At 41.9% G+C, this 13,020-nt stretch overlaps 1 protein-coding gene across 3 annotated transcripts in view; it reads right to left on the bottom strand.

Moving 5' to 3' along the window:
• Positions 1–13,020, bottom strand: part of LOC138787953 (sperm-specific sodium:proton exchanger-like) — a 53,445-nt gene that overhangs the window by 39,665 nt on the left and 760 nt on the right. For all 3 annotated transcript variants that reach the window (XM_069965282.1, XM_069965283.1, XM_069965284.1), the window contains exons 2-10: positions 12,173–12,273; positions 9,513–9,641; positions 8,955–9,120; positions 7,484–7,600; positions 6,245–6,406; positions 5,430–5,529; positions 3,525–3,668; positions 1,164–1,335; positions 176–257 (exon numbers count right to left, since the gene is read on the bottom strand). In XM_069965282.1, the coding sequence (XP_069821383.1) occupies positions 176–257; positions 1,164–1,335; positions 3,525–3,668; positions 5,430–5,529; positions 6,245–6,406; positions 7,484–7,600; positions 8,955–9,120; positions 9,513–9,641; positions 12,173–12,273 (1,173 nt within the window). The remainder of the gene's footprint in view (positions 1–175; positions 258–1,163; positions 1,336–3,524; positions 3,669–5,429; positions 5,530–6,244; positions 6,407–7,483; positions 7,601–8,954; positions 9,121–9,512; positions 9,642–12,172; positions 12,274–13,020) is intronic.

Genomic DNA, 13,020 nt, shown 5'->3' with positions numbered 1-13,020 from the left:
GTAGATACAGGGTATACAGGGAAAGATAAAGTCATGTCCCCCAGCTACAAGGCCTACCATATGCTTTGTCAGGGTGCAAACACACACAGCTTTTTTGGGGAAAATTGGCACTGCAAAAACGGCATTGATTTAAGTCTATTATGTCTCTAGCTGTATGTTATATCTACATTTTTACCCAGCATAGTGGCAATCCTCTGCACAAATGACGCATTGATCAGAAGGGTTAACAGTGTGATCAAAGAGACCTGGAGCAGGATCTGAAAAACAAATACAAAGGGCTGATATCCAGATTATTTTATTTAGATTTTGGCTTTCGTTTTAAAAGTGTGAACCATTTTTTTAGGCTGCGTTCTCTCCATAGCCCAGAACATAACTAAGAGAGTCTGTAGGGGTGATAGAGGCAACTCCTAAGCCAGAAATACCTGCTAAGACCTGCTTAAAGGTTTTTTTTTTTCAGGATTTTTTGATTATGGCGTGTCATCTATATCTGTTTGGTGGGGGGCTAGCATCAGGCACCCTGTCAATCAGCATTGCATTGTGTAGTGGCCATTCTGGCTTACTGCAGCTCAGTTCCTATCAGAGTGAAACGAAGCTGGGCTGCAGTACACAATACGGCCACTAATCAATGTATGGCACTGTCTGCTTCAAGTTCTTTGTTATCTGTGTATGCAGGTGATTGGTAGAATAAAGGGCATCGCCACTCCACTGATCAGATAATGATAGACTATATTGAGGATCAGCCAGCAGTAAGTAAACCAAAGAACCCTTTTAATTAAAAGCTGGCTAAGCATAGTCTGTTAAACCTGGTCAAATACCGGGGATTAATCAAGGATGTAATGTATATATATATATATTTTTTTTACTTGTTTTTGTACTATTCTCAGAAGCCAATTATTTATTATATGGTTGACCACGTATAATAGACATAATACTGCAGCTTGGGTCACTGGGAGTCACTGGAGCCCCTATGGGGCAGGAAGGATGTACCAGGCTGGTCTATTATAACTACATGTGTTAGGAGTACATGCAGGAAAATAGGTGGAAGAAGACAGATACACATGAAATGATGTCACATGGGAGTACAGTCATTGTAATATTGCCAAAAAATCAGGACATAGAAAAGTGTTACACATCACCAAAGCATACGGAATGGTCCGATTCACCTTGCTTCTGTCGTCTTCTGTTCCAATCTGTGTAGTCTGGAAGGTGATCAATGCCATTTTCAGTGTGAATGTGCCTCGCAATCCACTCCAGATGAGTAACGTTCCCCATCTCCAGTTAAAGCCGTAGCCCATCCGAGATAAAATAGGGCTTAACGCAAATACCACAACAAACCTGAGAGTTATAGGGAGGCAGAATATATAAAGATAGCATTAAGAAAAAAATCTGAATTTTGCTGTAGTATTAAAAGATTAAAAAAAAGAAAAAAAAAAAGAAAACGGAATGTTATTTCTATACAGTTATTTCTATACAGTATATACAGAGTACATATATTTCTAATACTCTCCATTTCAGGGGATGTAACTCTACACTTTTATAGATGGAGTCTGGGGGGAAGGGGTTATTGATAGAATGGCTTTGCAAGTTGCTAGATTAGCATCTGAAATTAGGGAAGCCTTGATTTACCTTTCAGGCACAGTGTGGATGCTATATATTTTAAATCATGCATTGTTTACGTCTGTATTAGATAGGCTAGTTGTTGTTGTATGAGACCTAGGAAATATGCCTGCTAAGTTCTGATTTCAGTGATCCTAGAACAGCTTAAAGCTCTTGAAATCCCCATTATTATGAGTTTTAGACACTTTTTAAACTTGTTTGACATGGAGATGCATTTATCAGTAAAAAAAACAAAAAACATTATTATCTGTATAATTTTACTGATTGGGAATTATCAGACATTTTCTCCACTGTTGTTATTACTTTCAACTTTTTTGTTGTTATCATTTTATTTATTTTTGTTGTTATCATGATGTAAAACAAAGCTATACTTACCCGAAATCCAGGTCCAGTTTCCTAAAGGCAGATTTTTAATCTTGTGCTGGTTGAAAAAAAAGAGACTAAATGCATGAAGTCAAGGCCAGTGCAAAGAGTCACAGCTCAATGTGTCCGTCAATGCCATGACTGCCTTTTCTGTGAGCGCAGATAACCTGGGAAACACAGGACTTCCTGAATACAGTCAGAACACAGGAAGTGCCGTGTTTCCCATAACAACAAAAAACAAACAAAAAAAAAGAATGTAAATTGTAAACTTGCTTTATATCACATATACTGCTGATTTAGGTTTTGAAAGTTATAATGACAGGTACACTTTAAGTTTCATGGAACTCAATATTTTAAAAAGTCATTTTTGAGCCATAAATCAGAACAGATTTGGGCCCTTTATAGCTCAAAGAATGGACGAAAATACAGCGTTTTCTAACTGTCTGTTAGTATGAATAAATGTGGGCCATTGTTCTGTGCCTCTTGTCATTTTCCTTATGGCCAGTGCTGTCGGTATGGGCCACTGTATAAGATGGCACCAGGGGCGTAACTACCACTGTAGCAGCCAAAGCAGCCGCTGTGGGGCCCACCACATCAGAGGGCCCATCTATGCAATACACTGGGCCTCCTGAGCTGTCATCATACTACCAAGGAAGATGCCTACCATGGGAGACACTTTTTGTAGGAATGGAAGGGGGGGCGGTAGGATGCTAGGGGAGATGTCTATTTTGGGGGACCCTATGTACGTGGGGGATACAAGGTGAGATGCCTACCACGGGAGACACTAGGGGAGATGTCTACCAGCGGAGAGGCATGTCCTTGGCACTGTCATTGTTTGCGACTTTGTGTGTGTTCTAGAATGAGCGGAGCTGGATTCACAGTGAATTTAGCAAAAGTTTGATTAGTTGACAAAGAGAAGTTTGCTAAATTTGTTCCCCCGGTGGCTTCAGCCTCCTTTAGCCAGCTCACGCAATCACTGACCAAGGGGCAATACTGTGGCCAGTGATTGGCTGAGCAGACTGTCACTCTGGAGACACAAGAGTGACAGCCTGCTCAGCCAATCACTGGCTGTTGCACTGTCCATTCTCAGTTAGTCAGTGATTGGCTGTGAGGAGACTGACAGCCCACTCAGGCAATCACTGACTGACTGAGAAGGGACAGAACTGTGGTCTCGAGACAAGTGTGACAGCCCGCTCAGCCAATCACTGGCTGCAGCACTGTCCGTTGTCAGACAGTGATTGGCTGAGCAGAGGGTGAAAGCCCACTTAGCCAATCAGTGACTGACTGAGAAGGGACAGCACCCAAGTCAGTGATTGGCTGAGTGGGATGTCACTCTTGTAACTCACGAGTGATAACCTGCACAGCCAATCACTTGCTGCGGCTCTGTCCTTCAGTCAGTGATTTCTTGAGGCAATGGAAGAGGACACCAGGGGAGAGCAGACAGGCATGTATAAATGTGTTAAGTTAGGTTCACAAAAGTTTGCATGTATTGCCATGTATTACCATGTATTAGAATACATACATGCAAGTATGCTTAGTCTTACCTTATAAAATTTAATCCAATATAAAGCACACCAACATAAAATATATCTGTAGCCATGGTATGTTCAAAGGTCTTGGTGGCTATCACAACACCAACAAATAAGAAAATAAAGGTGTTTGCCAAAAATGTTAGAATTTCCCAAAATCTATAGAAAAAGATAACAATAAGAATGAGTTTTACACCATTGTTTTCATTTATCCATCATTCCTATTAGTGATCACAGCCAATGTGGATTACAATGTGTATGACCGCATCTGCGCAATGATCATTCATCAGGCGATTGTTGGTTCAGTAATTGTTCAACCTTCCTATGTAATGGGTATAGTTAGCTTTTAGGATGAGGCACACGATTGTATTACTGCTTTGTACAATTTCTTATACAGAGCTGTAATTCGGCATATGTATGGGAGGTATTGCTGAACTCCACTCTAAGAATTCACTGATTTCTGTTGCTGACCTTGGCCTCGTCCCTGACACAGGTTTTTGTACGGTATACATCTGTTTTTGACCTCTGTTCTGTTTGCTGGTATTGTCTCAGATTCTTTGGTATAAATCTCTTGGTATATGACTCTTGGACTGTTTCTGGCTTCTTGGTTTCAGCTTTATGGTTTATTCGTTACCTTCTTGGTTTACGTTTTATGATTTGTCCATTACCATGCGGCCTTATGCGGACTGTTGACTTTTTTGTACCCCTGACAGGCCTTGCATCTAATAAGGGTAGGGAAAGTTGTCCAGTTTTCTAACAACTGCACAGAGGGGCCTAACTACTATATTGGGGCCTAATACTATTGGGGGGGCATAGAAAGGGGCCTAACACTCTATGGGGCACTATGAGCCTTATACTATATGGGGGAACAGAGGGGGCTGTTCACTTTTCTGTACCCCTGAAAGCCTTGCACCTAATAAAAATAGGGAAAGTTGTCCAGTTTTCTAAGGACTGCACACAAAGGGGCCTAACACTCTATGGGGCACAAAGGGGCCTTATACTATATGGCTGAACAGAGGGGCCCTATAGTAGAAATGTTTATATGTTTTATATGTGGTATTATAGTAATGTAATATTGTTATAGTAGTTTAAATAACTAATTGATTAAAAAAAGTTTTTATTGTATTTAATTTGAAAGGATTGTGGCCCACCCACTTTAAATACTTTGTTTGTTCGGCCCATTTATTCAGCCAAGTTTGAGACCCCTGTTGATCAATGGTAAATCAAGAGAATCTTAAGGTGGCCATATACACCCTCAGTAACTGACGGCCGAACGATCATTCAGTCATCAGTTATCTCTCCCACCTGCTGCCCATCCTCCCTATAAACAGGAACATTCATTGCGGCCAAGCGGCGGGTATGGACAGACAAAAGTCTAAGGGTCCTATTACACACACAGACTTATCTGACAGATTTTTGAAACCAAAGCCAGGAACAGACTATAAACAGACAACAGGTCATAAAGGAAAGACTGAGATTCCTGGCTTTGGCTTCAAAAATCTGTCAGACAAATCTGTGTGTGTAATAGGGCCTTAAAGTGAATGTACCCATAGATCAATGGAGCTGCATCACAGAGGCAGGCTGGCCCTTCTCTAGTGCTTGAGCCCTGGCTCGCAACCCGGCTGCGGTTCAAAAAAAGGACAGCGGCATCGGCTTCCCCGCACCGGTGCTGTTCTATCCATGTCAATAACTTAAAACGAATGTACTGCTGGCACATTCGCTTTAAGGCGTATGGGGACCTTTAGGTATTGGAGGTTATTGTTTAAAATAGTGAACTAAGAATGTCATACATTGCTCAGGTGTTTCCGTCATGGCTGTACCGTAAACAACATAGTGTTAGGATGTATTGGGTGGATGAATCTCATACACAGACATGTTTTTCTGTTCTCCTGTCATGCGTTCCTTATCCATTTAACACACCTGAAGAGCAGGACTTCAGAATCTGGACTGTAGAAGCTTTTGTCCAAAAGAAGTCCCAAACATGTTACAGCAATAATGCCCGACATGCCAAACCATTCGGCTGTAGGAAGAGGAAATCAATATCAAATGCATAGTTATTGCCAGATGTATTAGTGCTATCGTGTAGGTCGATATAAAGGACACAGCTAGACTAGACAAGTGGAAAGGGTCAGACATGTATCAGAATGGCGCATAAGGTGTAGGGGAAATAGAGCGGGTGTCCCAACTTTACTATGGAGATGAGTGGCACTGCCTCTCATGGCAGGGGGAAAGTGACCCTCTTGCCGCAGAAGAATGCCGATCATCGATGAAGCCGGACATATAGAAGAAGAGGGAGTCTCCATCCCCGCCACATAGAAGTCAACTTGAAGTTCGCTCATCTCTAGTTACTTCCTGTGATGTCGCCGCAAAAACATGAGTTTTTTTGTTGCAATAGCCCAATGAGGTTAACAATACGAATAGCTAGGAACTGAGAGCTTTCGGCCCCTTTTCTACCCCCCATAAGGTTGTATAGAAGGTGGAACTAACCCCCCCAAAATAACTTAAAGGGAACCTGTCATCTCTCACTTGCTTTCCAAACCACAAGTCATTGAGGCAGTCCTTGGCGGCTCATCTCCGCCCCATATGCCTGAATTGATTCCCAGGGATCCCCTCTTTTTACATTTGTTTTTATAGATTTTTTGAGACTCCCTTTGTCTGGATTTTGCTGTAAGAATAAAAAAATTCCTATAAAATAAAAGCAACTTATTACGTAGAGACATGACGGAACAACGTACTAAAATAAAAGAGCATGTAGACTGCGGCAAGGCTGATCAATACCTCGGTCAGGATGTCATTAAAGATTCGAGAAAGCCAAAACATCAGCGTCTTACACACTACAAATGCCAATAATGGACTCCCAATGAACTTCAGCACAAATAGTACAGCCATTTCAGCTCCTAAAGAAAAGGTTGGGAAACTTTATTAGCGAGCGGTATGTTTTTAGTGGAAACTATATGTATTTGCTATTATATACAGTATATGGCCATGTTCACATGGCGTAAGAGACCGGCCGGGTCACGGAGTGGTCGGTCTCTGAAAAGATCATCCCAGTACCAACTGCAGTACCGGCCGGATGATCTTTCGGCCAGCAGAGTTCTGATGCGTGCGAATCCATGCGCGCCCGCATCAGAACTCCCCACTGCACGCTATGATGCTTGCGGCCGCTCGCTTCATAGTGTGCACTGACATGGTTTTCTAAGGTCACTATTCACTGAATAGCGGCCTCAGAAAACTGACATGTCAGTTTTTTGCGCTCTGGCCAGGATCCAATAGACACCCGGGTAGCGTATTTTCTTGTGTTACCTACCCGATTGCAACAACGGCCGGAGAAATAAGAGAAAATAGTTGTGTGAACATGGCCTATACCTATATAGGGGCTTAAACTATTCATATTCACGGTCAAAAGTCTCAGAAATCACAGGGAAAATTACATATCTGAATAACCCAACAAGTAATGGGTAAGGTTCTAACAATTAGTTCAGAAGTTCGGTTAGGCAGGTTCGCCGTACTTTGAAGTAAAGTTCGGGATAGTCCGAACCGAACTTTGAAGGAACTGCACTAAAAAAAGCTAAACGGTTGCAGGGGTTTATTTGTTTTAGTGCACTTGTTCACTCTTCTCTTCTTACCTGCCTGCGCCCCCCCCCCCTTCTCCAGTCTCTGGTGTCTCTGGAGTCGAAAGTGACATCTTGCTCAGCTAATCACAGCCTGAGGCGCTGTCCTGTCTCAATCAGTGATTGGCTGAGCAGGCTGGAGACAGTGGAGACCAGTAGGAGGACACCTGGGGAGCACAGACAGGTAGGCATAGCTTTTTTTTTTTTTTTAATGTGTATTTTATTGTGTGGCCCCCATCTTTACAAACGCATTCTGAACTTTGGAATTAATTTCTTTTCATAAGATTCAGTTCTCTTATCTCTACTAACAATTTATCTGATATCGATCTAGTCTCCTCCAGTCTTTACATTTTATACACTTGCCTAAATTACTTGTAGTATTTGACACGAGGTCCTCAAATAATTCAAACAGGAGGCCACAGGCTGAGTTACACAGAAGAGCTTCTCCTTCTATTAGGATGATCAGTGCCTTGGATGTTACTAAAAAAAAAAATCATCATAGGTTTAAACTCTTCAAAAATAGTGGACTATCCTTCTTATGGTTGTAAGTTCAGAATATGACTGGTTCCCAGGATACTCTGGAGAACTTTAGAATATATATCCACGTTTTACATTTATAGTATAATAGGTGAGGACCCATCACTGTTTATAAGAATAATAGGTGAGGACCCAGCACTGTTTATAAGTCTAATAGGTGAGGAACCAGCACTTTTTATAAGTATAATAGGTGAGGACCCAGCACTGTTTATAAGTCTAATAAGTGAGGACCCAGCACTGTTTATAAGTATAATAGGTGAGGACCCAGCACTGTTTATAAGTATAATAGGTGAGGACCCAGTACTGTTTATAAGTATAATAGGTGAGGACCCAGCACTGTTTATAAGTATAATAGGTGAGCACCCAGCAATGTTTATAAGTATAATAAGTGAGGGACCAGCACTTTTTATAAGTCTAATAGGTGAGGACCCCACACTGTTTATAAGTATAATAAGTGAGGACCCAGCACTGTTTATAAGTCTAATAAGTGAGGACCCAGCACTGTTTATAAGTATAATAGGTGAGGACCCAGCACTGTTTATAAGTATAATAAGTGAGGACCCAGCACTGTTTATAAGTCTAATAAGTGAGGACCCAGCACTGTTTATAAGTATAATAGGTGAGGACCCAGCACTGTTTATAAGTATAATAGGTGAGGACCCAGTACTGTTTATAAGTATAATAGGTGAGGACCCAGCACTGTTTATAAGTATAATAGGTGAGGACCCAGCACTGTTTATAAGTATAATAGGTGAGGACCCAGCAATGTTTATAAGTATAATAAGTGAGGGACCAGCACTTTTTATAAGTCTAATAGGTGAGGACCCAGCACTGTTTATAAGTATAATAAGTGAGGACCCAGCACTTTTTATAAGTCTAATAGGTGAGGACCCAGCACTGTTTATAAGTATAATAAGTGAGGACCCAGCACTGTTTTATAAGTCTAATAGGTGAGGACCCAGCACTGTTTATAAGTATAATAAGTGAGGACCCAGCACTGTTTATAAGTCTAATAGGTGAGGACCCAACACTGTTTATAAGTATAATAGGTGAGGACCTAGCACTGTTTATAAGTGTAATAGGTGAGGACCCAGCACTGGAACCTGCATTTATTAATGGCCATAGGTTCAGACTGCCTATGTGGATAAGACATAGACGCCTCCTTTATATGCTATGTAGCTCTACTCTACATATCTTTATGCATATGGGCAGATTACACCCCCCAGAATTGTGTGGAATAATTACAAGGTCGGTGTGACAAGTAAGCACATTTTCTTTTAGTATAACAGAAACCTACCAGTATCTTTTAGAGCAGCCGCAGACAGCACTGGATCAAATGAGCTGACTATCGCTCCGAAGAGCATCCCCATATACCAGCTCCAGTTATAACTGAACAGTTTCACAGCTAGGATTCCGGTTAGGCTGCTGCAAATCAGATATCCTGGTAATGCTAAGACCGCAACCTGTACAGGAAACAGAGAACTGAGCTATAATGGAGTAGTACAACTAGAAATGGCTGTGTATCCCGAGCCCTCCCTGCATGGTCTGCTACATCTATTGCTAACATCTATTCTAACATGCATACTGTATGTAACTGTGTAAGGACTAGGGCTTGAGCAACCCTGCAATTCCCAACTCAGCCACTGGTGGCAGCACAGAGGCCATATATATATATATATATATATATATATATATATATATATGTGTGTGTGTAAACTGGTATTCAAGGACAATTAGTTCACCCCTAAATCTTTGACTGATCGGCTTATGATCGCTCTCAGTAATAGGGCCCTTATAGATGCCACAATCTTCTTATAATTGGATGCATTACTGTAAGAAAAATATAGTATAATACCTGAGCACGGATCTTCCATAAAATGTGGGGATCCATTTCAAATGCTACATTAAATATTAAAACCGGCATAAAGATGTGATTGAGTAACACAGGGTCGATCTCAGAGATACATGAAGTGTATGGCGTTACCTAGAAAATAAGTCAATGGATTAACATAGCATAAATATTTGATTATTCTCTGGTATCACTTATATAGTGTGATGGTCAAATAATTTACTTAACCGCATAATGCCCCCCCCTCCCTTTTTTGGGATTAAAAAACACTACAAAAAACTGTTTGCCGTTTTTTCAGCATTTTGTGTCCTTTTTGGCAGATTTTCTGGCATTTTCTCATTTTAGTCTAAATAAGTATAGGTATAGATAACTAGTATACTATTTCTGGTGTTTTATCCCCAACCTTTTAAAAAAATTATTTTTCTATTGAAGAGTTAAGGAAAAAAACGCCAATATGCATATAGACGTGATGTTTTTTTATCCCCTATAGAAGTCTATGGGAGCCACTATTTCTTGAAGAAAAAAACTACCGTGATTTTGTAAAACTATAAAAGGGGAGAAAAATGCCCAGACAAAAACCGCAAAACCCCAAAACATGCAGTGGATATTGTGTTGCATATTTCCTCATTGAACCTCAGCTAATATATGACCACAGTGTTTTTGAGCCAAAAAAAGGCATACACCAATTTTGACATTGTTAGTGGCATTATTTTGAGTCCAGCCACACTACATCCATATGACTTCACCAGTTCTGTACTTAATAATGGTTTGTAATGGTGTGTTTACACAGAGATTTATCTGACAGATTTTTGAAGCCAAAGTCAGGAATGGATGGAAGAGGAGAAATCTCAGTCTTTCCTTTATGACCTGTTTTCTGTTTATAGTCTATTCCTAGCTTTGGCTTCAAAAATCTGACGACTCCATATTAGTGGTCTCCTCTAGGAGATGTATTAGTCCCTCCAGGACTTTATCTTGATAAACTATGCTATAATGTGCCTGCACTTACACTCAGCCATTCGCACTACTGAATAGAGAAGTTTCTGTCACTGTCCTCCTGCACAGCTCTGTGATTCTCACTTCCTGATTTGTCTAAAGTGAATACACCCCCTTTCCCACAGACCTTTGACAGCAGCCCTGCTTCTCTATTCTAGCCTGTTGTACTACGCTACTGCACTGTGGGGATCTGCAGTTCCATCCTGCAAACTGCTGCTGTTGTTTCAGGTTTATGCACTTACTACACATTATGCTCCACATGCTACTTGCTATACTGTACAGTAACTTATAACATCACATATTCAGCTGTTTCTCATTGTTTGTTTCTTCTTTTCTACTTGTTATTCAGAATAAAAAATCATTATTTTTGGGGTGTGGAACCAATTTTCTGCATTTCAGTGATTTCTTATGGGAAAATTTGCTTTGGTTAGAGTGGATTTGGATTACAAGCGCGGTCCCGGAACGAATTATACTCGTAATCCAAGGCACCACTATATATGCAAAAGTATTAATCTTGAAGATTTCTATAAGTATAATTGTGTTAGGGGCCTATTCCACGGAGCGATAATCGGCCGAATCGGTGCTATAACCGGCCGAATCGGGCCGATTTGGCCGATTATTGCTCCTTGGAATAGGGACAATGATCAGCCGATGATCGTGTAATTGGTTGATCGTTTATTTAGGGTCATCGGGCACCCACCGCGCATCGCTGCGTGGAATAGCGACGCGCTACGGGCGACCGATCATTCTACAAGCACAATACATTACCTAAGCATGTAGCAGGTCTTCTCTTGCTCTCCTTCTTCCTCCCGGTCCCGCGCGCAGCAGCAGCTTCGGAGCGGTCTCTCTGAGCTGACAGACCGCTCAGCCAATCACTGGCCAGGACCGCCGCGGCCAGTGATTGGCTGAGCGGTTTGTCAGCTCAGACAGGCCGCTCCGAAGCTGCTGCTGCGCCCGGGACCGGGAGAAGGAGCGTAGGAAAAGACCCGCTACATGCTGTTGAACAAGGCCTGCAAGGACATCGGTAACGATGTCCCTGCAGCCCTCGCGAAACGATTATCGGGCAGTGGAATAGGCCCAGTAAACGAGCGCCAATCTAGCAGATCTGCGCTCGTTTACATTATTGGTCGGCTTGTGGAATAGTTGAGATGGGAATATCCCTTTAACTATCAATGACTGCTCACCAGGTATATACTATTAGGTGCCACGACAAGATTTTGTACACATTACTGTACATATATACTGGGCAATGCCATCTTTGCAAATCCTTGTTGTTTCCACTCTTATTCTAGCTGTCTTGATTGGTTTAGGAGGCAATAAATAACATGTTAATTCTTATTAAAGCTTGATGTCTAAATGACTGGGATTCCACATTAGCCTCCACCCAGATGTTCTATACTGCATTTAGTATTCCAGGCCACATTTATCCTCATAGCAAATGTCTGTCTGCATTAAACAATCCCAATCTATGGATCTTTGCAAATATCCAGTTTATTACAATGTCAGTATTCCGTTTTGTCATTGTTGATGTGGTCGCATCTAAAATGTGCAAATGCCGTAGCGGATGGAAATAAAGCTAACAGTGAGAATGCATTCTAAGATGTCTCATCATTTAAAGTGAAATCCTGTATGAGCTTCATCTGACTATAATAGATGCATAGAGAGGATACTACCTGAGAAACATGAAAGCCCAATGTCCCCAGGAGAATTCCAGTAATGCAAAGCAACACCGTGTACGGGAGAGGAAGAGACTTCAATAATGTACGACAAAGTCCTGGAAAAGAGCATAAAAGGAGAACAAATCGTATAATAGGAAGTGGTTTCTACTTAAAGGGGTTGTCATGCCTTTGTGATAGCTTATTCTCAAAATAGACTATGAATATTAGATCAGACTCTTCACACCCTATAACCTCTTCAGTGTGGATGCTACCACACTACTACTTACTACCTACCACAACGTTCCTACCTGCATTGCCATACAACGCAGACCCTTCAAGAAATGGGTTAATGGAACTCCCTCCAATCTAATAGGTCTGTTCTCAGGATTGGCTATTAATTTTATAAGGGTCCTATTACATGGCCTGATCATAAACTGTAAACGAGCGCTGATCTGCTAGATCGTCGCTCATTTACTGAGCAATTACACGAGCCGACTATCGAGCAGCAAGCACTGCACGTACATCGTTAGCGATGTCCGTGCAGCCCTTGTCTTTAGTGTAAAATAATCCCGTTCCCTGGTGTCCTTGGGCCTTCCCTGGTGTCCTCGGAGGCTTTCCCCGGTATCTGCAGTTCTGCCTTCTGTTCTGATCTCTGCACTGACAGGCCGCCGGCCGATCACTGGCCGTGGCCTGTTTTGGCCAGTGGTTGGCCAAGCGGCTGCGGTCTGTCAGTGCAAAGACCGGAACAGAAGGCAGAGCTACAGACACCGGGGAAAGCCTCCGAGGATACCGGGGAAGGCCTCCGAAGATACCGGAGAAGGCCTCCGAGGATACCGGTGACGATTTTAGGTCTGCACCTAAAG

Source organism: Dendropsophus ebraccatus, chromosome 4 (genome assembly GCF_027789765.1).
Source record: "Dendropsophus ebraccatus isolate aDenEbr1 chromosome 4, aDenEbr1.pat, whole genome shotgun sequence".
In the NCBI taxonomy this organism is placed as follows: domain Eukaryota; kingdom Metazoa; phylum Chordata; class Amphibia; order Anura; family Hylidae; genus Dendropsophus; species Dendropsophus ebraccatus.
This window is presented reverse-complemented; position numbering and strand designations above follow the sequence as displayed.